A 21,092-nucleotide genomic window follows, 5' to 3' on the forward strand; every position below is an offset into this window, starting at 1 on the left:
GTAGTAGAACAAGTGCAGAATCACTGAACCGGGATTTATAGCTTCAAAGCATTTAGCGTGGGGCCTGTAGCATATGTCGCTACTTTTGCTACTAGGATAATCCGGTATTTCTCTGAGTCTCTATCAGTTTCTATAGGCGCATCGGTCTGTCGTAGAAGTTTTGATGTGGGATCATGGCTACACCACCGGTGTCTTTGAGGAGGAATGTCAAAACCATTCAGTTATTCACAGGCTGCTGACGTTGATGTTGTTATTTTTATGTGGTTGATGTGGTTGATGTCGTTGTTGTTGTTCTGATGTCGTTGTTGTAATTTTTCTGATGTGGTTGATGTCATTGTTGTTATTGTTCTGATGTGGTTGATGTCATTGTTGTTGTTGTTCTGATGTGGTTGATTTTCTTGTTATTCTGATGCGCTTGACATTGGGTGCGAGGCGGTAGCCTTCTCGCGATGGCTCCACCTCGTCACGTCTTTTCGCGTTACCTTCACATCATTCGGGCGCAGCGGACGTCGTTAACCGGAATCCAGGGTGTGGTGAGAAGCGGAGCCTTGAGCAGCGAGGCTGCACCACACCGAGGATCCCCACTATGGGTGAATTTAGCCTGATGTGTCTGCCGTTCCTGTATAAAACTAAAACGACCACGGCGTCGTACTTGCCAGGCCCCTTCAGAGTTTAAGCGACAGGATGGTGAGTTTTAAACTCTTCTACCATGTAAGGCACTCCTCGACCTACGAACGCCCGCACTTACGAACGCCCGCACTTACGAACGCCCGCACTTAAGAACGCCCGCACTTAAGAACGCCCTCACTTACGAACGCCCTCACTTACGAACGCCCTCACTTACGAACGCCCGCACTTAAGAACGCCCGCACTTAAGAACGCCCTCACTTACGAACGCCCTCACTTAAGAACGCCCTCACTTACGAACGCCCTCACTTACGAACGCCCTCACTTAAGAACGCCCGCACTTAAGAACGCCCTCACTTATGAACGCCCGCACTTACGAACGCCCTCACTTAAGAACGCCCGCACTTACGAACGCCCTCACTTACGAACGCCCGCACTTAAGAACGCCCTCACTTACGAACGCCCTCACTTACGAACGCCCGCACTTAAGAACGCCCTCACTTAAGAACGCCCTCACTTAAGAACGCCCGCACTTACGAACGCCCGCACTTACGAACGCCCTCACTTACGAACGCCCTCACTTACGAACGCCCGCACTTACGAACGCCCTCACTTACGAACGCCCGCACTTACGAACGCCCGCACTTACGAACGCCCTCACTTACGAACGCCCGCACTTAAAAACGCCCTCACTTACGAATGCCCGCACTTACGAATGTCCGCACTCATGAACGCCCGTACTTACAAACGCCCACACTTAAGAACGCCCGCACTCATGAAATATGAATTTGTTTAACGTCGACTTAGAACGCAAACTCGCGCTTGCAAACTGAACTGCGAGAAAATTTTGTTCAGCAGAGCGATCCTCCGTGAGATGTAATGAGTCAGCCTTGCGCGGGGGAGTAAGTGTTTGTGTGTGCATGGGTGAGAGTGCACATGCGAGTGTGTGTGTGCTTGCATGCATGTCCCCGTGTGTGTGTATGTGTGTGGGGAGCGGTAGTGTAGCGGTTAGCGCACTGCGCTACAAACACAGCAACCCGAGTTCGATTCCCACTCACGGCCAACACCAGTGACGATTATCTCAACCGGTTCTGGGCATCCCCTAGGTCGACTCAGCCTCAATTGAGTACCGAGTGAAATTTGTAAAAACATGGCAACTAGGGAGACAAAGGCGGTCGGGCGTGGTGCTGGCCACCCACCCCCTCGTGCGCTGTGCCGGCCTTCATAGGTACTCGCTAACAGGACTTGCTCCTACAGTCTAATAAGGCTTTATGTGGAGGATCGTTGTCTTGTGTGAGGGTGTGCGCGCGTGTGTGCATTGTGTGTGTGTAATTGTGGTGACTCGTTGCGCCCCTTCCCGACAAGCAAGCGAGCATCAGGACTCAAGGGAAGTGAAAATAAAACATAACTTTTTTTCTGTCCATCTTTATTTTATGTTTTATTTGCTCTCCTGTATTTATTATAGTGTCACCTGTAAATGCACAATATTTCTTCTTATTTATGAGTTGAACCATCCTTCCCTTTTTTGTTTATACCGTAAAACATTTCATAACACCGACCGCGCAGGTATTTAAATGTGGTGCATTGTTGTGTTCCGACTTATAATACGCTGGCTCACGAGCCGGCGTTCTGCTACGACCGCCGCTCCCCGGTGATTTTTATGGCAAAAAGAAGCCGTGGTGATGGTGGAGGTAGGGGGGGGGGTTTGTCTCTGCCCCGTCGTCTCAGACGCACGTCGAGCTGCTCCGGCACGCGGCAGCTTCTCACGGTTACCTCCGAACGCCGTCTCGCGATTCGACATTTGGCTGCCTCCGCTGCGCGGCATTCCCCGGAACGAGGAGAGCGCCGCGCTTGCTTGGTTTGAGTTATGTGTTTCTCCCCCCCCCCCTTTCCTTCTTTGCCTTTAAAAAATGGGGATGGAAACGTCAAACGTCCACGCGAGCCCGGCGACCCGCTTCCCGCCGGAGGAAAGCGAATATATATACGCGGCGGCAGAGAGGGGAGGGGGGGGACTTCCAGTAAATCGGCAATCTGCGTCCGCTGCACGCCAGCCGGTCCCGATGACAAACTGCTTCGAATCTGCCGTAGCCACTGCACGCATCCGAGGCCACACAACAATGAGCTCTGTTTAAACTGGAGGGAGCAAAAGGCTCGTGACGGAGCCAGTGATTTGTTTTGGACAGTTTTGGAATGCCTTCGGGCAAGTTACTTAATTATTTACGGAATTTCTTTCTGTTTTGTTGGTTTCAATCGCTTGTTGACCACCACCACCCCACACGATTTTACAAACTTGCACGCGATCGCAGCGGCAATGAGTTCAGGAGCTGGGTGCTAACGACGTGCTCTGCTGGCCACGACGAGAGGGCTTCAGCAGACTTTTGACTTTTAAACAACTTGCATTGCCGCCAGCAGCAACAGCACTGGAAGCGATTCCGATATGAAATACAGTCACCAGCAAACAATCGAATAAACGCTATAAATCCACGCGCTGTGGCGCTAAATGCAGCGCGCACAACACGAAAGAAAAGTCACGTGGTGGTGGTGGTCATCGCGCACGCCACGGTGACGAGAGAGCGCTTCAGAAGGTGAACACCACGAGGGTGCCGTCCACGCTGATACAGAGAGATTGTCCGGCTCCCCAGCGTTCGAAGAAGACGTGCACATCACCGGCATGCGTGTGGTACGCGTGCTCCAGCCGGAGCCACGCCTTCAGCAGGCCCCTGAACACTGGAAGCACAGAGCAGCTGTTGGTGTCACCTTCCAGCATCTTTTTCCTCGTTCTGTACGCCGCCATCTTTGCCTGAGCACAGAGAGTTCGCCGAGTTTGTCTGCTTCTCCGTTTGAGCGCAAACTCCAGTCCAGTGGTATACTGTATGGCCCATAGTTTAGGTCGCATGCCCACAATAGCACCGTTGTGTCTCGTCTGTAATGAATCACGATGCATCCCGATGCATCTCTATGTACCCAGATGTGCCTGTACGTATCTCGCTGGGTCTCTATGTATCTCTATGGGTCTACGATCAGTATCAACATGGGTCTCTATGGGTTTAGTATGCGGCTCATAGTTTGGGTCGCATGCCCACAATAAAGTGCGTTTCTCTTTTTTCATCCCCATGGTACCGCTATGCAAGTGAAGTGGAATATGCTTGATTAATTAATTGGCAGGAGGAATGAACGAGCTGTTGCTGCTGCTGCTCATGATGAATGAACAATATTATTTTGGCCCTTTGTGAATCCACAGCTCACACGCATGGATATTTATCGCCACCGAGGACAGCCGTGGCCGTAGCGCAGTGCACTGACCACTGCACATTTAACGAGCCCAACTGGTCAATGCATTTGTGTAAGCAAGACGCTTTACTCTTTGTAAATAAAAGTGTCGCAAATCTGTGAACTGTATTCGACAATAGTATAATGTAATAAGTAACTTTTTAAAAAGAATAATCGGATGTGTAGCAGCGATTAAATCAACACCACGATCATTGTCAGCCCATGACCTCTCCGCTGATGGATGGAATGCGGTGCTCGATATTTTCACGATTGTGACCTTTTCTTGCCAGTATCAAAGTATGAAAAAATAAGAATAGGTTTTACCCTTTCTGGCAATAAAACAGGTGTTAAGATGTTCAAACACCAAATAGAAACCTTTTGCAAGGAATCATGTCTGCATTAACCACAAGTACTTGTGGTGAACATGTAAGCAAAAAACATGCTCTGATTATGAATATATGGGCATTGTCCTTGAAACTGATTGGCCTACACCAGAGACGGCCTTCTTTAGGGGCTAGTCTCACCAATCTCAGACCAGAGAACGCCAAAAGGCGAACAGGGACGATGCATTTATAATTATCATAGCATTTGTGGTGAGTGCAGACACGATTCCTTGCAAAGGGTTGGATTTGGTGTTTTGACATCTTAACACCTGCTTTATTGCCAGAATGGGTAAAACCTATTCTTCATCATAGGGCCTCCTTTGCCAGTACCAAAGTATGAGAATAGGTTTTCCCCTTTTTCTGGCAACAAAACAGTTGTGTTAAGATGTTAAAACACCAAACTGAAACCACAATATTTGTGGTCAGAATGCAAACAAAAAACGTACTCTGATAATATATGCATTGTGGGATATTTCCCATCCGGAGTGACATATCTGCGCAGTCAAGTGTCTGTCGCTAAATAATAATATAAATTATAATAATAAATAATAATAATAATGCTGCGTCGTTTTCATTGTGCCCACTGATCTGTGGCGGTGAAGATACAAAGCCCAACAGTGACCAGGCATTCACTTTGTGTGTAGCCCCCTCTGCCCGTTTGTAATGAAGTCGCCTTCTCCGTGAGATCGTTACAAAACAAGCCGTAAAAATTCCACGAAGCACCCCCCCTCCCCCCCGAGTTGTTGCTTTGGGAAGAAAGAAAAAAGAACAACAGCAGCAACAACATTCCTAACCGTGCGGCCAGTTACCCAGTGTCGGCCACGCACGCAACCTGAACACTGCTGATGAGATACTAAATGTCGAAACCGGCCCCCGGCGTTTGCCTGTCCGTTCGTGCTCTGCCGCTCAAATGGTGCGCTCCTCCCAGAAGGCCGTGGAGGGACAGATGCGTGAAGGTTGACGGATTCTCCGGTTCTTCACTTTGTCACGTTGTCCCTAATGACACTGAGCGATTACCGTCGCCAACGATAACCTCAAGGGACTGCTGTTGGCCAAGCGCTGTTAGCGAGCAGCAGCGCCTATGAAGGCCGGCACCGTGGCACCAAGCCCGGGCCGCCTTTGTCTCCCCAACGGCGATGTTTACACCGCACCGGTTACTCATTCGAGGCTGAGCCGACCTCGGGGAGGTCTCGGACCAGTTCAAACATTCGCCACTGTTATTGGCAGCCAGAGGAGGGAATCGAACTCAGGCCACCGGGTCCGGGGTGTGTTGCGCTAACCACTACACCGCGACTCCTCCCCCCCACCCCGATTTACAGCAGCGGAGAATGACGACTCGGTGGGCATTCGAATGCTTTGAGGGAGGACGCGTGGTATTGGGCCGAACAACTGCAGTATGAAATGTGCCGATGAAACGGCTTCCTGGGGAAGGGAGGAGGGGGGTCGGTGGTATTCCAAAAGAAAAACGTTGCAACGAGTCCCTATAACGCGCGTGCGTGGGAGTTGATTATGATGATGATGAGAGAGGAGAATTCTTTTAAAATTAGACATTTTTCATTTTTTTTTACCCTTTGATGGCTGTCGGGGTGGGGTGGGGGAGTTATGACATCCTCTGTTGTTCTCCTCCCGCTCGACAATGTTGTGGTCTTGATCCGGGCAATAATCGTTGCGCTTTCATCTTTCCTGGGAAGGGCAACCAGAGCCACGATGAGCGACGCTTCTTTACACAACAACACCACGGCGCTCGTGCCAGGCTAGGTGCACGTTAAGGCCACGTGAAGTGTCTACTGACTGAGATGACACACACACAACGTCTTAACACACACACGCACACACGTCTTCAGACACACACACAACGTGCGCCTAGAGGTTGGGGCTGGTGTGAGGCATCACAGCTGAGACGTGTGGTTTAAACCATGCCCAGTCGCGGGGCCTCATCACAGAGCCTTGCGAGGGGGTCTCGTAGTGGGGCTTCGTTGCGGGGCCTCGTCGTGGGGGCCTTGTCGTGGGCCACATCTCATCACGGGGCCTCGTCGCGGGGCCTCATAGTGGGGCCTCATAGCAGGGCCTCGTAGCGGGGCCTCGTAGTGGGGCCTCATAGCAGGGCCTCGTAGCGGGGCCTCATAGTGGGGCCTCATAGCAGGGCCTCGTAGCGGGGCCTCATAGTGGGGCCTCATAGCAGGGCCTCGTAGCGGGGCCTCATAGTGGGGCCTCATAGCAGGGCCTCGTAGCGGGGCCTCATAGTGGGGCCTCATAGCAGGGCCTCGTAGTGGGGCCTCGTAGTGGGGCCTCATAGTGGGGCCTCATAGCAGGGCCTCGTAGCGGGGCCTCGTAGTGGGGCCTCATCATAGGGCCTCATTACGGGGCCTCATCATGGGGCTTTGCGAGGGGGCCTCGTAGTGGGGGCCTTGTCGCAGGGCCTCGTCGCCACAGACCACATGGGGTTGGTCGCGCGCTCTTTGCCTCCTCTCTCCCTTTTTTTTATCTGAATGCCGCTCCCCAAGACGTATTGACGACGTAAACTATTCCACGCGAGAGAAGTGCACGGTCAAGGGTTTGGCTGCCAAAATATTGCCGAAATCATTGGCGTTTTTGAGTTGAACGTCCCTCGTAAGCTCAAGGTTTTTCGTCTCCGGCGTGTGCTTCACTAACAAAGTGAAAACCAAGTCGTCATTTGCATGCCTTTTGCCAATACGCTGCTGGATGGAGGCCTCACATCGTTTTCGTCGGGGGGGGGGGGGGGTGTTGTTTGACCAAACTTCACCAAGCTGGATCATTGCGGCTCGATGAAGTTGGAGTTGTTCAGGATCGTTTCGGATATCGCTCCCAACCGATGTTAGCCGTGGCGAGGAATCAAACGCTGCTTGATCACTGTGCCGCATAATCACCATGCTCATTGGCGCTCAAGAACTGCGCTGGTCAGCTTTGGATTCAACAGAAGTCCGAAGAGAATAAACAAACGTGGGCATTGCGTGTCTGTGTGTGCACACATGCTCCCAGACACGCGTTTGACCTCGGCACGCATCCCATCAACATTGATGATGCACACATCCGCCGACGTCTCGCTGGCAACTGGGACGTCGGCGGATATACGTGAATAGGTCGGATTTTCTGAACATCTCTAAAAATGTTCGATTTAAAGCTTTCGTGACTGCAGGGATTCATCTTCTTGGTTCTTTCGGTAAAGTCACGTAGAATGGAAATAATAAAATAATAAAAATAAAACATAATAAAATAAGATAATTATTTTATAAATAAGATAATTACTTTATTATGTTTTATTTTTATTATTTTATTATTTACATTCTACGTGACTTTACCGAAAGAACCAAGAAGATGAATCCCTAAAAAAGTAACAGTTGCGTGTGTTGAACTTCTTTCGCATAGTACGTAGCCAACCGCGCTAATCGGAGGTGTTAAACCATCGCGCATACACGGCACTTTTCAACCTGCCCAGGGCCTCCTTGTCTGGACGGTGATCATTAGGTTTGGACGGATGCTGTTACCCAGCCGGTGTGAGTGGCAACTTCCTGCATCTGATATGGTGAAACAAATAAGCATAAGTGTAATAGGATGTATTATAATAATATTCAGCCATTTCTCAATTCACTGCTCAATGGAGGTCGCTTTTATCCTGTGTCAGGCAATATAACTTGATTTCTTCATGAATGGCCTCGCTCGTCGGAACCCAAAATCTGTGCTGGCTCGGGCTGTGCTGGTTAGGGTGGTGGAGCTGGCTCGGGTGTAGCTGGCTCGGGTGGAGCTGGCTCGGGCTAAGCTGGCTCCGGCAGGTGTGGCTCTGGCGGCGGTCCCCTTGCAGCCACCGTGCCGTATCAATTCGTTGCGACCTTTGAGACTCCATCCCCTCCGCCCAGAGCTCACTTCCTGCGAGGAAACAAACGATTTTGGTGGTGGCCGCTACATTGGCAGCTGTGCAAAAGCACCCCGAGTAGTAACAACAACTGAACAAGGTTCCGGGAATACCACCGTGTGTAGCCTTGAAAGGAAAATCTATGACTTGACGTTTCTAGCAATGGGTCTTCTTAGCACATAAGTAGAGAGGCGAGAAAGAGAGGTGCCATGGTGGCGAGATGCTATCGCCCTCACCTTGTGTACAGAAGGTCGTGGGTTTGAGCCCTCCGGCTACTCCGCTTTTTCCCTTCGCATTTAGAATCGACGTCACCACGCGTGATAGCACACTTCGTTGAGCTATCATTTGCGAAAGGGAGGTTGCATCTGAAAAAAAAGCTCCATAGCTCAGCGGGGGCTTACCTGGTAAAATAAAAAGTAGATGTATCGATTGAGATAAAGAGTTGGAGGCTGCCCCTTGTTCACGCCGTGGGGCCCTGATTAGATGCACATTTGAAAACCTTTTGTTTATGATTAACTGTTTTCAAATCGGCTCGTGAACAGGTGACCTTTTGGTTGCGTGCTTCCTGCGAGCATCGCCACCACGGGCGGGCACCACCACCACGGGGCGGGCACCACCTCTGAATCAGAGCGGGGGGGGGGGGGGCTTCCCGGAGTCGCCGCTAACCCCCGGTGTCACGGCCGGCCGCGTGCGTGGCCAGTCGCTCCTCATTTGCGAGTCTCTCCCAGTAGAAGAACTGCTTCCCGCGGCCACACACAATGCGGTGAGATCACCCCGAGAGGAAACGGCAAAAGTGTTTGTGTTGGCTTGTGCCGAGAGTCACCCAAGTTTGTGGGCTTCCTTCCTTGCCTCCCTCTTCGTACGGAGAGCAACAGCTGGGATTGCACGGGGAGGTGGCCGCTGGGTCAGACGATTGTGTCATGAGCAGCGGATTGGTGCAGCGTCATCATCATCATCGTTGTGATGATGCCCTCGGACCTTGAGTCGGTTATCCGTTCCGCCGTTCTGTTCTGCGTGGCTACAGTCTCCGGGCACTGCCGGAGAGTTTTTTTGTTGTTGTAATTTCCGACGTGTGCATCGAGTATTTGGATCTGCTGCTGCCGTGGTTAGTGCAGTAGATGCGGTTCAGTCCGGGGTTGTGGTCCCCATGAGCTTCACTGTGGGAGATCGAAGCCAGCGGATCTTTTGCGTCGTTGGATGTTTTTGCGACTTGGCGCTCATTACACACAAAGTACTTGCCACGAATGAACCACAGTAACCTGCTGACCCCAACACCAAGGAGCATAAACCAACACGCAAGCTCCGGTCATCCTCGCAGCGAACTGGCCAACTCGAACAATTGCCTGAACCTTGACAACATGAAAAAGAAAACCGAAGCAATGATGGGAAAGCCTTTTAGGCCAAGGCAATGATGCCACACGCCATGTGCGCACTTTCACTTTCCCTCCCCGATGACGTCACGCGCGACGTCATCCTACAAAGTCGCCCGCTACTGTGTGACGTCATCACGCCAGTCGACGTATCTGCCGCGAATCGAATGCTGCGTTTGCAAGGAAGAAGCACGCGTGTTGGAGAGCCGTGTGGAGGAATCCACGCACGTGCATGCTTTTTCTTCCCCCGTCCATTTGCGAAACGGAAAGATTCCACCTCGACGCACGATGGGCTCAAAACGGTCAACGCAAACCCAACAAGGCGACGCTCTCGCCGTTGCCTCCTCCTGTCCTGCTACCCCACCACGCGTGGTGTCCGCAGTCGACACATTCCGAGAACCCTCCCTCTGTCCGCGAGCGTTTTCAGCATGGGTGGAAAAAATCCGATTTTTCCAGCGTCAGGCATCGGGTTTTTTCTTTAATACAATTAAACCCGATTTCGGGGAATTAAAACCTGGTTTAATGAATACGAAACTCTGATAGGCTGCTTCCTCGTCGGTGCTGCTATCGTACTCGGGGCTGTCGGGAACGGGGTAGTCGTAGAATGCGGCGGGCAGGTTGGTCTTGATGAACACGAGCTTCTCCACAATCGTGGGCGCCAGTGAGTTCCTTAGCTTGGAATGGATGAAGCCCATCGTTGAGAAGTGCGGTTCATAATTAAAACCAATTAAACCGGATTTCTCCCAATCTCAGATGGTCGGGTTTAATATAAAAAGACAATTAAACCCGATTGTAAAAAAAACCCTACTGTGCCACCCTCAGTTTTCAGGAACATAACGCTGCAGTAAACCTCGTTCCAATGGGGAAAAACGGGGTTACGGTCCCGGTACGAGTGAACACGGGGGAAATGGTAAATTAATAATGCATGATAAAGAACAATGTTTTTTTTGTATTACTGATGATGATTTGACGACGATGAGGAATTCAGGAGGATGACTTCTCGGGAAGACGCGGGGCGTTTGACAACAACGCCGCATGGCTGTTGTCATTTTAGCACTTTGGGGGGGGTGGGGGGGGGGGTAAGCGTTTAGCCGCAACACTTTTCCCGATTGCATTCGCGGTCTTTTTAATGGACCCCCTCGCCCCCTCCACGGTCGACTCGTTCGCACCAAAACGGCACCGAATCGTCGTCGGCGGCTCCGTGGTTCCGCATTGGGCGGTTGACGACCACCGTCTCCGCACGCTGCCGGAGAGTTTGTAAAAAAAAAAAATTTTCCCTTTGTCCATTTATCCACTAGGAGGCAACAGAAGGCCTTTCATTCCTTGCAAAAATACGAGCTGGCTGGGTTGCTTGGAGGTCGCGGTGCCGAGCTTGGTGGTACCCTGTGATCAACCCGTCTTCTCGGTTGGAGTCGGCTTATGGGTCTCATTGAACTGCACGCAAAAACCCATCGCGTTCAATTCTTGATTCCGCGCTTCATCCGTCTCAATTTTGGATCGGAGAATTGAGAATATCAAGTTTTGTGAGAGCACGGCGGACACTGCTCTCAGTGGCAGGGCGGCTGGGAAAGCTTTGCTCCTTCCATGTGCGCACCGGAGGTCAGTTGGAGAAGGGATCTCCGGAGGTAACTCTGTGATGTCCACTTCCATGGGCCGTAAAATAATATGTTGTCTCGAGCAAACAATTAAATTGATGTCCCTTTGTCGGTTTACTGCTGGATGAAGGCATCCCCCCCCCCCCCCCACAGTGTTTATCATGAGAGGTTGTTTGACCATACTTCACCATGCCGGTCGGTGTGGTTAGCAAAGGCATGGGGGGAGCGGTGCCCAGGTCCAGTTCAGATATCACCGGCCTCGAATGTTGGTCGTGCACTGGAAAGTGAACCCGGAGCTCGCGGGGTTCACCGTGACATGCCTTAGCTGCTACGCCAACGCTATTCATAACAGCTATAATTGTGCGTGACAATATACGCACTGTCCTCGCGAGCCCGTGACTTGAACAGCTCAGTCAAATTATTTTTTTCCGCCCCGTTCCGAGGCCGCTCCGTTCCGAGGCCGCTCCGTTAGGCGCGAGTGTGAGCGCATGCATGCACTCACGCTCGCGCGTGCGCCTCTTTGTGGGCTTTGCCGGAATAAGAGGCCGCCGTGTGCATGCGGGTGGAGGAGAGGGAGATTCGGGGGTTTGCGGAGGATGGGAGAGACGATGAGCACCGTACACCGCAGACAGAACACCACGGGCCCTTGAAAATAGCCCCCGGGTAAATTGAGTCTCGTGAAGAATATTGTTGTATGCGGGGGGGCGGGTAGGGGGTGAATGTCCGTGGTGTGGCTGTGAATGGGCTGTGAATGATCGTGGTGAGGTGGTGAATGGCCGTGGTGTGGCGCTACTGAACACCGAGCTCCCTTTTTCGGACTTTCTAGTACTCTGCACAGTTTCGGTGTCAAAATGTGTCCCGTGCTGTTACGTCACAGACATCCGTGGGTCCTCAGCGAGAGCAGTCAGCACAACGCGCCTGGCAACCCTAACGCACCGTGCACGCAAGCTTCTTTGCACAGCGCCGCACACAGACAAAGATCCCCCGTGTAGCCTTAATAGACTTGGTGGCAAGTGCCGTTAGCGAGCAGCACCTGCGAAGGTCGGCACGGCGCAAGACACGTGTGGCCGGCGCCACGCCCGGCCGCCTTTGTCTCCCCAATGCTGATGTTAACCACACACTGCGTCGACTTAAGGAGAGGCCCAGTACCTATTCGGATGTTTGTTACTGTGGTCGAACCAATGCGCCACCGCTCCCCACAACAGTACCATATGCACTCGCCACCGCACACACGCACCACCTCGCACACTCACCACCACGTGTGTGTGTAAGTCTGTTATGTCGAGCGGTGGTGCGGTGGTTAGCGCACAGCACAACGAACGCCCAGCGATCAAAGTTCCATTACCGACCACGGCTGACATCAACGGCGGATGTCCGAACCGGTCCCAGTGCCAGTGGCGTAACGCCCTCGTGCGCCGTGCCTGCCTTCATGGTGCCGCTCGCCAATGTCCCTTGTAAACTTCAAGGCCTCTCCCGCGGTGAGCTGCTTGGTCCGGCCTCAAATGTGCACCTAGCCCGGCACGGGCACCGCAGCAAACTCGGCGCCGATCGGTAGCTAACGGTGGCTGTTGCCTTGGCCATCGTCCCTGCCTGCAGATGGTGGAGGGAGCTGAGCGGTCGTTCTCCAGGCAAGACTCCATGGTGCTGCTCATGAAGAAGCTCGACCAGCTGGACCTGGACATCGAGGAGGCTCTGAGCGCACCGTGCACGCCCAGCGGGACGCCCGTCCTGAAGAGACGCAAGATGCCGGTGTGTACGCTCCCCCCGCCACTACACCCACCACTCCCCCCGCCACCACACCCACCACTCCCCCCACCACTACACTCACCACTCCCCCCACCACCACACCCACCACTCCCCCCACCACTACACTCACCACTCCCCCCACCACCACACCCACCACTCCCCCCACCACTACACTCACCACTCCCCCCACCACCACACCCACCACTCCCCCCACCACTACACTCACCACTCCCCCCACCACTACACTCACCACTCCCCCCACCACCACACTCACCGCTCCCCCCACCACCACACCCACCACTCCCCCCACCACTACACTCACCACTCCCCCCACCACCACACCCACCACTTTCCCCACCACTACACTCACCACTCGCCCCACCACTCCCCCCACCACTCCCCCCACCACTACACTCACCACTCGCCCCACCACTCCCCCCACCACTGCCCCCGCCACTGCCGGGTGGCTCAGTAGTCAGAGACGCTAAACCAGCACCGCTAGGATGCTGGGTTGCAGTCTAGGTTACAGCCGCTGCCTGTGATTGAACCGGGTTCTCAAGTTCGATGGGTCTCAGCCCTGACAGTCACCAACGACCGCACCAAGATAATCATGACAAATTTTTTTATTGGTTCTGCACTCAATTTGGCTAAATTCCCGCTCCGAAAATGAACGCGTGGTTTTGCTGACCGCCATGCGACCAACACTGCTCCTGTGCGGCACAGTGAGTGGGAAGTGCTGTCCTCAACTCTGTCTGAACTAAACCATTTATATTCTTGGTTCTTTCGGTAAAGTCACGTAGGAAGGGAAATATTTAATTATTTCCCTTCTACGTGACTTTAGCGAAAGAACCAAGAATATGAATCCCTGCAGTCACGAAAGCTTTAAATCGAAATTTAAACCATTTATTTTATTCTACCAGGTAAAGCCCCACGGAGCCACGATGTAGCTCTCTTTCAGTTGCGACCTGGCAGTCATAAACGATAGCTCATTTAAGTGGCTTATCGTGCGGAGAATTTATCGCAACCAAATACTCTAAACGCATGATTCTAAAGGTTACTTGAAGAAGAAGGGATCTTCGTGGTAGCCCTGTGATATCCGCTTCCGTGGGCCGTTCTCCAACATAAATGCATCTCCACTGCTCTGCGAAAGATCCCAAAGGATGCTTCATCCCGTGGCGTGACTGCCAAAGCACCCACAAATATCTTAGACCAGACTGGTGTAGACCAGCCTCTTGGGGTTAACTACCTGCTGCCTTCCCGCTTGTCCGTGGTTCTTCCTCTCTTCGAGAGCGAGCGAGATCTGTGCGGCGGTGGGGGCGGTGGCACGTTATCAGCTGAAGCTCTTCGACATCTTAGGAGATTCCCAATGTTTCTACTGAACCGGCGATACGGGGGTGGGCTGGGGGGGGCACCTTAGTACGAAGACACGTACACAATAAAAATGCGTTTGTGGCCTTAATTGACGTAGGGCCGTCCCATCGTCCCACCTGCACCACCCCGGATCGCCGTGCATTCAATCGCACGGCCGTGCCGGTGTTGCGAGCGCTCCCGCACAGTTGACGAGCGGAGGCCACGTGGACGTCGTTTCTCATCGCGGGCCCATCACGTGTCATCCTCCGGCTCTCCCCCTTTCCCCTCTCAAGGTTGCCGTCGAGCAGGGGCAGAACATCCTCCGCGTCAAACAGAAGCCGCCGCCGTCTGCACGGAGAGCCGTGAGTCTTGCTCGCATTCCCTCGCTTGGCGCACCTTCATCGATGTTGTTGTCGTCGTCATCGTCGTCGCTGTCCTCACATTAATATAAACGGTCATCGTCATCATGACAGTCATTGTCATCACATTTGTGTATGCTATCATCATCATCATCACTGTCTCTATTGTCACATGTATATATGCCTGCTGTATATTTGGAGTTTGCGTCTCTCTCTCTGTCTCTCATCATCATCACGGTAGCTAGATTTTAACAACCCTGCCTGGTAAACAGGGGTCATGGGTTCGACTCCGACCATGACGATGGCTGCTGCTGTATATTTGGAGTCTGCATGTCTTTCTCTGTCATCACCATCACGGTGGCTAGGAGATGTTAACTACCTGGCCTGGTGTACAGGAGGTCATGGCTTCGACTCCGACCCTGACGATGCCTGCTGTATATTTGGAGTCTGCGTCTCTCTCTCTCTTATCATCATCACGTTGGCTAGGAGATGGTAACTACCTCGCCTGGTGTACAGGAGGTCGTGGGATCGATCCCGACCCTGACCATGCCTGCTGTATATTTGAACTTTGCGTGTTCTCCCCGTGGTCGCGTGGACTTTCCCCCAGGTCGTCCCCATTTAGAATCGACGTCACGTGTTTCGAGTACTTGGCCACCGCTGTAAATTCCCACGTGGTGACGATGAGCCACTTCGTTGAGGCCAAAGGCGGCGCGGCCCTGCGGCCGCTCGCTCGCATTCCGCCGAAAGGGTCGCCCACAAAGGGGGGAGCCCCGCGCAGTGCCGCTTGCGGGCGGTGCTTTGGCCGACTCGTGCATGCCGACTGTACGTCTAGGGAGCAGTGGGAGCGACCCACGCTTTACCCCACAACACGCGGCCGTGCCGATGCGCTCGCGGCGGCGTAGGACACCCGCACTGCAAGGGCGGATTAAAGGTGACGGGGAGGCAGGGGAGGTTGGAGGGAGGGTTTTAAACTTTTTGGTTTTACTGTCGTAATTTTTTATTTCATTATATTACCAGTCAATGCCCGCTGAGCTATACAGCTCTTTTAGAGAAGCGACCTGGCCAACGAAGTGGCTTATCTTTACGGGGAAATTGAGAGCAGCCGAATACTCCAAATGCACGACGTTGATTCTAGATGTGGAGGGAGAAAACTGGAGGACCCGGAGAAAAATCCACGTGGCCACGGGAAGATAGACCCGCAAACTCCAAACATAGAGCACGAGTCAGGGTCGGGATCGAGCTCGCCACCTCTTGTATACCAGGCGAGGTAGTTAACATCTCCTGGTGCCCCCTTTTTAACAAACTCGCACCGGTGTTGCAACTGCTGCGCCTGGAGATCAAATCGGCGTGTGTGCGTGTCTATATTGACAGTGTTCTGTACTTTAATGACAACAGAACGTGTGAAGCCTTGCACTTTTTAACCAGATGGTATTGTGATATGATACATTTGGCAGCATATCAGCACGTTCATCATGTATGCGCAATGAAGAAAGGCCATTGCCTGAAACGTCGCCTGTTATATGCACGTTTCCGTTTACGGCCGCGGAGTTTTTCTCCGGCATTGTTGATTTGGCACCACCTGTAGCCGCGTCGTTGTCCCTCCTGTGGGTTGGCACAGCGAGTAACATTTTTCTTGTGACCGTTCCCCTTGATGGCCAGGTGTCAGGTTAGACGTTTTTGTTTGATGAGTCATTGTACTTGGCTTAGTGTGACGGTAGAGTTTTGGCAATGATTATCTGACCCACCAGGAATCTTTGGCTTGAATTCAGTTCCGTAATTTTTACACTCGTACGGTTGAAAACTGGCGCCTCATATTTGTCCACAGTAATAATGTTGTTCGGGCCATTGTGAATCTGTTAATGGCGACCAACGCACCACCTTCGCGCTATTGCGAGCCTTTATTTGTCAACAACGGACGTTTCTACGAGCGCGTGCTCTGTTCTCTCCCAGCGTCCCCTCGCCCTTGTGCTTCCCCTTTTTACATCCGTCGAGCCCCCTTTCTCGAAGCTTCCCTCGACCTGTCTCCCTCAGCCAATCCCCGTCCTCCTTGTCCAACGGTTCTTAATCGTTCCCCTCTCAGTCGGCCTTCGTTTTCCCGCCCTTTGCGTTTTGTATCTCTCCTCTAGTCCCTTCAGTTAGGTAAGTGGTCTGATGTGTTTTGGTCTTCACAAATTTACTGCTGGATGAAGGCCTCATGGCATTTCCGTACATTTTTGGTGGGAGGTTGCTTGACCATAGCTTCACCGTGTGACTAGAGTTCAGAGGTCGCTCGGCACCACCTCTGCATACGGCCGACGTTGCTGTGAAGCTGTTAAACAACATCCACCGTCGGTTCACATCGACGTGGCTGCGCCAGATGAACGAGTCGGGAGCTGCGGGGTGACGCGTCGCCACGGCGATGCCTCCTCCGTTTTGGTGAATGGGCCGTTGAGTCGTTGTGGATGTTCACCACAGATGGCTGGCAAACAAACTCAGCCTTGCTGGCTTCGCAGTGTGCCACTTAACCGAATTTGACTTCGGTGGCTGAAGGAAGCGTGGAGTAAAACATGGGACACCGTGCCAAATGGCACGCGGCACAACCTGACGGCGCGTTGGGCGAACTCCTTCTCTGGCTCGTGTCAATGACAACGCTCCGAGCGCAGTTTCACTCGACGGTGTGCGGTGACGACGAAAAGAGCGACAGAAGCACGCAATTGGGAGCCATGTCTCGAAGCGCGGACGCCGTCAACACTCGCACGCCACTTCCCGCTGCCGTGCGCAGACACGCAAAGTCGGGCAGCAATCCCAGCGGCATTCCTCAAATGCTTTGCGTACAAGTTTTCACGGACGGCACATTCGTCACCAAATCACTTTTTAAAGGCGGTGAAGTGGTGGTGGCCGCCGCCTCTGAGCGCAAGTGCACTCCCCGCACAGCACGCGAGGCGTGGATAATGACCCCACTATTTGGCATCAGAGGGAGGGGGGGGGGCGGAGGTGCCGATGGCGGTGGTGGGGGGGGGGGCGTGGACACTGAGCGTCCTTTGTGCGGGGGGTTGATGGCTCCACGGTGAATGGCTCCCTTCACCGTACCAGTGGCCCAATGGCCCTCGCTCCCCCGCATAGCCGCGAGCGATCGCGGTCCGGCATCCTTCGCTTCAGAGATCTGCGGCGGGGCCCAGATGGGCCGCGGCTAGGAGGGCACTCCGGGCGTCTCGTAGAATCGAGGTGGCGGTGGTGACGATGTCATAAATGACCGCCTCGTTTTACAGGCTTAGTCGAGCCCCCACCACCTGAAAACTCAAGTTTGTTTCTGTTAATTCCCACGCCTGTGGGTTACTCAAAAAAACGTCAATAATATTTGGGCCAAAATGTAAATCGTTACTTGTTTTTTTTCTATGGTTGCTTGGCAACGTCCGGCTGACGCGCATATGGCCCCGCTGTCGGTAAACGCCGATCGACCCGGCGCCATTCAATGACCGCCGTCGTTTCACGGGTGGCAGCACGCGACCGTCGAGAGGTGCCCCACTCAGGGGCAGCGACCCTGTTCTGTTCGCCTCCCGCTCTCGCCTCCGTACACGACGGCTGGCCCTCTACGTCGTTCCTGCGAAAGTGCCGGATTTTGTGTGCGCGTCCGCTGACCGCAAACTAGCCGGCTCGGATCTCTGCCAGTGCCAGGAAATGAACTGCGGTGCCTTTGGCCAAGATCTCGGAGATCTGATGTTGGACCATTCGTGCAATTGCCTCTTTGGACTGAAGGTAAGTTCACTTTGAATTTTCGTTATCTGTTAAGAATAAAACGCAGTCGCACACACGCGAGCGACCGTTGTGGAGGAGTGGACGAGCAATGAAGCGTGTTGGGTCTCGTCTAAAGGCCGACATTGAGGCCGGCCCGTTTGGGTCGTAGCGCGCGCCGTTCGGCACAACACCCGACAATTCGCTCAGCGTGTCCGGGAACGACTGCGGCAGCCGCAATTGAGCTCAGTCGTTGGTCCCGTTGTCCAAATGCCGCATCACCAAAGGCTGGCCCGGTTCGTGATTTTGTGAACAGATCCCATCTGAGGTCGATCTGTCTGTCTGTGGCTTTCTTCCCCACCTAAGACTTGTCTCTCAGTCCGTGTAAAAAAAAAAAAAGTCAAACAGAATCTGGTCTTTGAGTTTCTTGAGTAAACATTCCATCAATGGCCAATCTCTCTGTGTTTTACTGTATGCTAGTATGTATGTTGAACTTATTTTGCACCAATACGTAGTCAGCCGTGCTAATCGGAGGTGCGGGGGGAAGGACAACAAACTAAACACCAAAAACCAGTTTACAATCTAGATTTAAAAGTGCATAGCTCCGGTGGCTTCCTAACATCGGAAGGAAGAGCGTTCCAGACGGCCGCAGAAGCGCATCTGAAAGCGTCGCGCGATGATGCGGTGACCCTCCTCGTGTACCGTGCCGGCCTTCACAGGTGTTCGTCAACAGCACTTGCCCCAAAAAGTCTGCAAGGCTATAAGGAGGATCTTTGGCTTTGTGGCTAACTTCATTTCGCACCGAATGTAGCCAAACGTGCTAATCAGAGGGATTGTAATATTGTAATGTTTCCTCATAAACCAAGCAATTGGTTTTACTTAATAAAACTGCATCAAACGCCGATAGTCTGTCTATAATTGATTGTTAATATTTATGCTTGTTTACCTCAAGACACTTTCTGCCAAGTTTTCGTAACAGGAGGTGATGGTAGCTGCTGCTGCTGTGTAATTGAGTAATTTGCAGGTAATGTTTCAGCATTCGGATGTTTGGCCAATGCCGATTCCACTGCGTGTGGGCTTGGCTATGCGAGGAAGCCAGAGAAGTCTGAAACGGGGGAGAACGTACACACACACTCACTCACACACTCACTCACACACTCACTCACACACTCACTTACACTCACTCACACACACACTCATTTACACACTCACACTCACACACTCACTTACACTCACTCACATACACACTCACTTACACACTCACACTCACACACACACTCACTCACACACTCACACACTCACTCACACACTCACTCACACATTCACTCACACACTCACACACTCACACACACACTCACACACTCACTCACTCACACACTCACTCACACACTCACTCACACACTCACACTCACTCACACACTCACTCACACACTCACTCACTCACACACTTACTCACATACTCACTCACTCACACTCACTGACACACTCACTGACACACTCACTCACACACTAACTCACACACACACTCACACACACACTCACACACACTCACACACACTCACACACTCACTCACACACACACTCACACACTCATACACTCACTTATACACTCACTCACACACCCTCGCACACACTCAATTACACAAAGACAAAGATTTCCCGTATATCCTTAACAGACTGTAGGGGCAAGTGCTGTTAGCGAGCACCTATGAAGGCCGGAACGGTACACGAGGGGGTGGGTGGCCAGCACCACGCCCGACCGCCTTTGTCTCCCCAGTGGCGATGTTTACACACCGCACCAGGTACTAGTTTGAGGCCGAGTCGACCTAGAGGAGGCCCAGGACCGGTTCAGATAAACGTCACCGAGATTGGTGGCCGTGAGCCGGAATCAAACTCGGGTCGCCGGGTTCTTAGCGCAGAGCGTCGCGCTCACCGCGACTACACTAACCCACTCACTCGTGTGCAGCACGTTCGTTCGCTCACTCGCCCCATGCGTGTGTGTGTGGGGGGCGGTCTCAGCAGCGAAGCGACGAAATCGTGCGGATGCTCCATTTGACGCCGGTAAACCGAACCTTTAAGCAGCGCCGGAGAACGGCGGGGCCCAGCGGCCACGTGCGTGAGGGTCCCGGTAGTCGGGTCGGGGTCCAGTGACTGGGGAGTCCAGCGGGAACTCCTCTCGTCCGGGAATCTTTGCGCGTGTGGCCGACCAAGAGCAACTCTTAAGAGATTCGGTCCTAAGGGATATCACCGCTTCGTCTGAGAGTTGGGTGGACTGCTGCTTGGCCCCACTCGCTCACTCGCCCAACCGCTCGCCCACCCGCTCACCCAACCGCTCACCCAACCGCTCACCAAAACCGCTCACCCAACCGCTCACCCAACCGCTCACCCAACCGCTCACCCAACCGCTCACCCAACCACTCATTTGTCCCAGTCACCGACTCTCCCACTCACATAATCACCCACCAACTCAATCACCCACTCGCCCACTCATTCGCCCACTCCCACTCACTCGTACAAATACAGAGATCCCCAGTATAGCCTTGACAGACTGTAGGCGCAAGAGCTCTTAGCGTTACTCTTTGGTTCTTTCGGTAAAGTCACGTGGGTATAAAATAAATTAAATCACGACGTTTCGGGCGCAACACAAGCAATCATCATCAGGTGGTAAAACCACAGCAAGAATTGTTTTGCTGAAGTGGGGGAGAGATGCCGTGGTGAGAGGTTATATAGGTAAGAGAAACGTCGTGATTTAATTTATTTTATTTTCTACCTACGTGACTTTACCGAAAGAACTAAAGAGTATGGGTCCC

General features: G+C 52.8%; 1 protein-coding gene across 1 annotated transcript in view; it reads left to right on the forward strand.

The window, feature by feature from the left end:
* Window positions 1-21,092, forward strand: part of LOC133357678 (stAR-related lipid transfer protein 13-like) — a 164,338-nt gene that overhangs the window by 20,656 nt on the left and 122,590 nt on the right. The window contains 2 exon segments of the mRNA XM_061575768.1: window positions 12,713-12,865; window positions 14,506-14,574. Coding sequence (XP_061431752.1) covers window positions 12,713-12,865; window positions 14,506-14,574 — 222 coding nt within the window.

This window comes from Lethenteron reissneri, chromosome 59 (assembly GCF_015708825.2).
Source record: "Lethenteron reissneri isolate LAM-NWPU_2019-01 chromosome 59, ASM1570882v1, whole genome shotgun sequence".
Classification (NCBI taxonomy): domain Eukaryota; kingdom Metazoa; phylum Chordata; class Hyperoartia; order Petromyzontiformes; family Petromyzontidae; genus Lethenteron; species Lethenteron reissneri.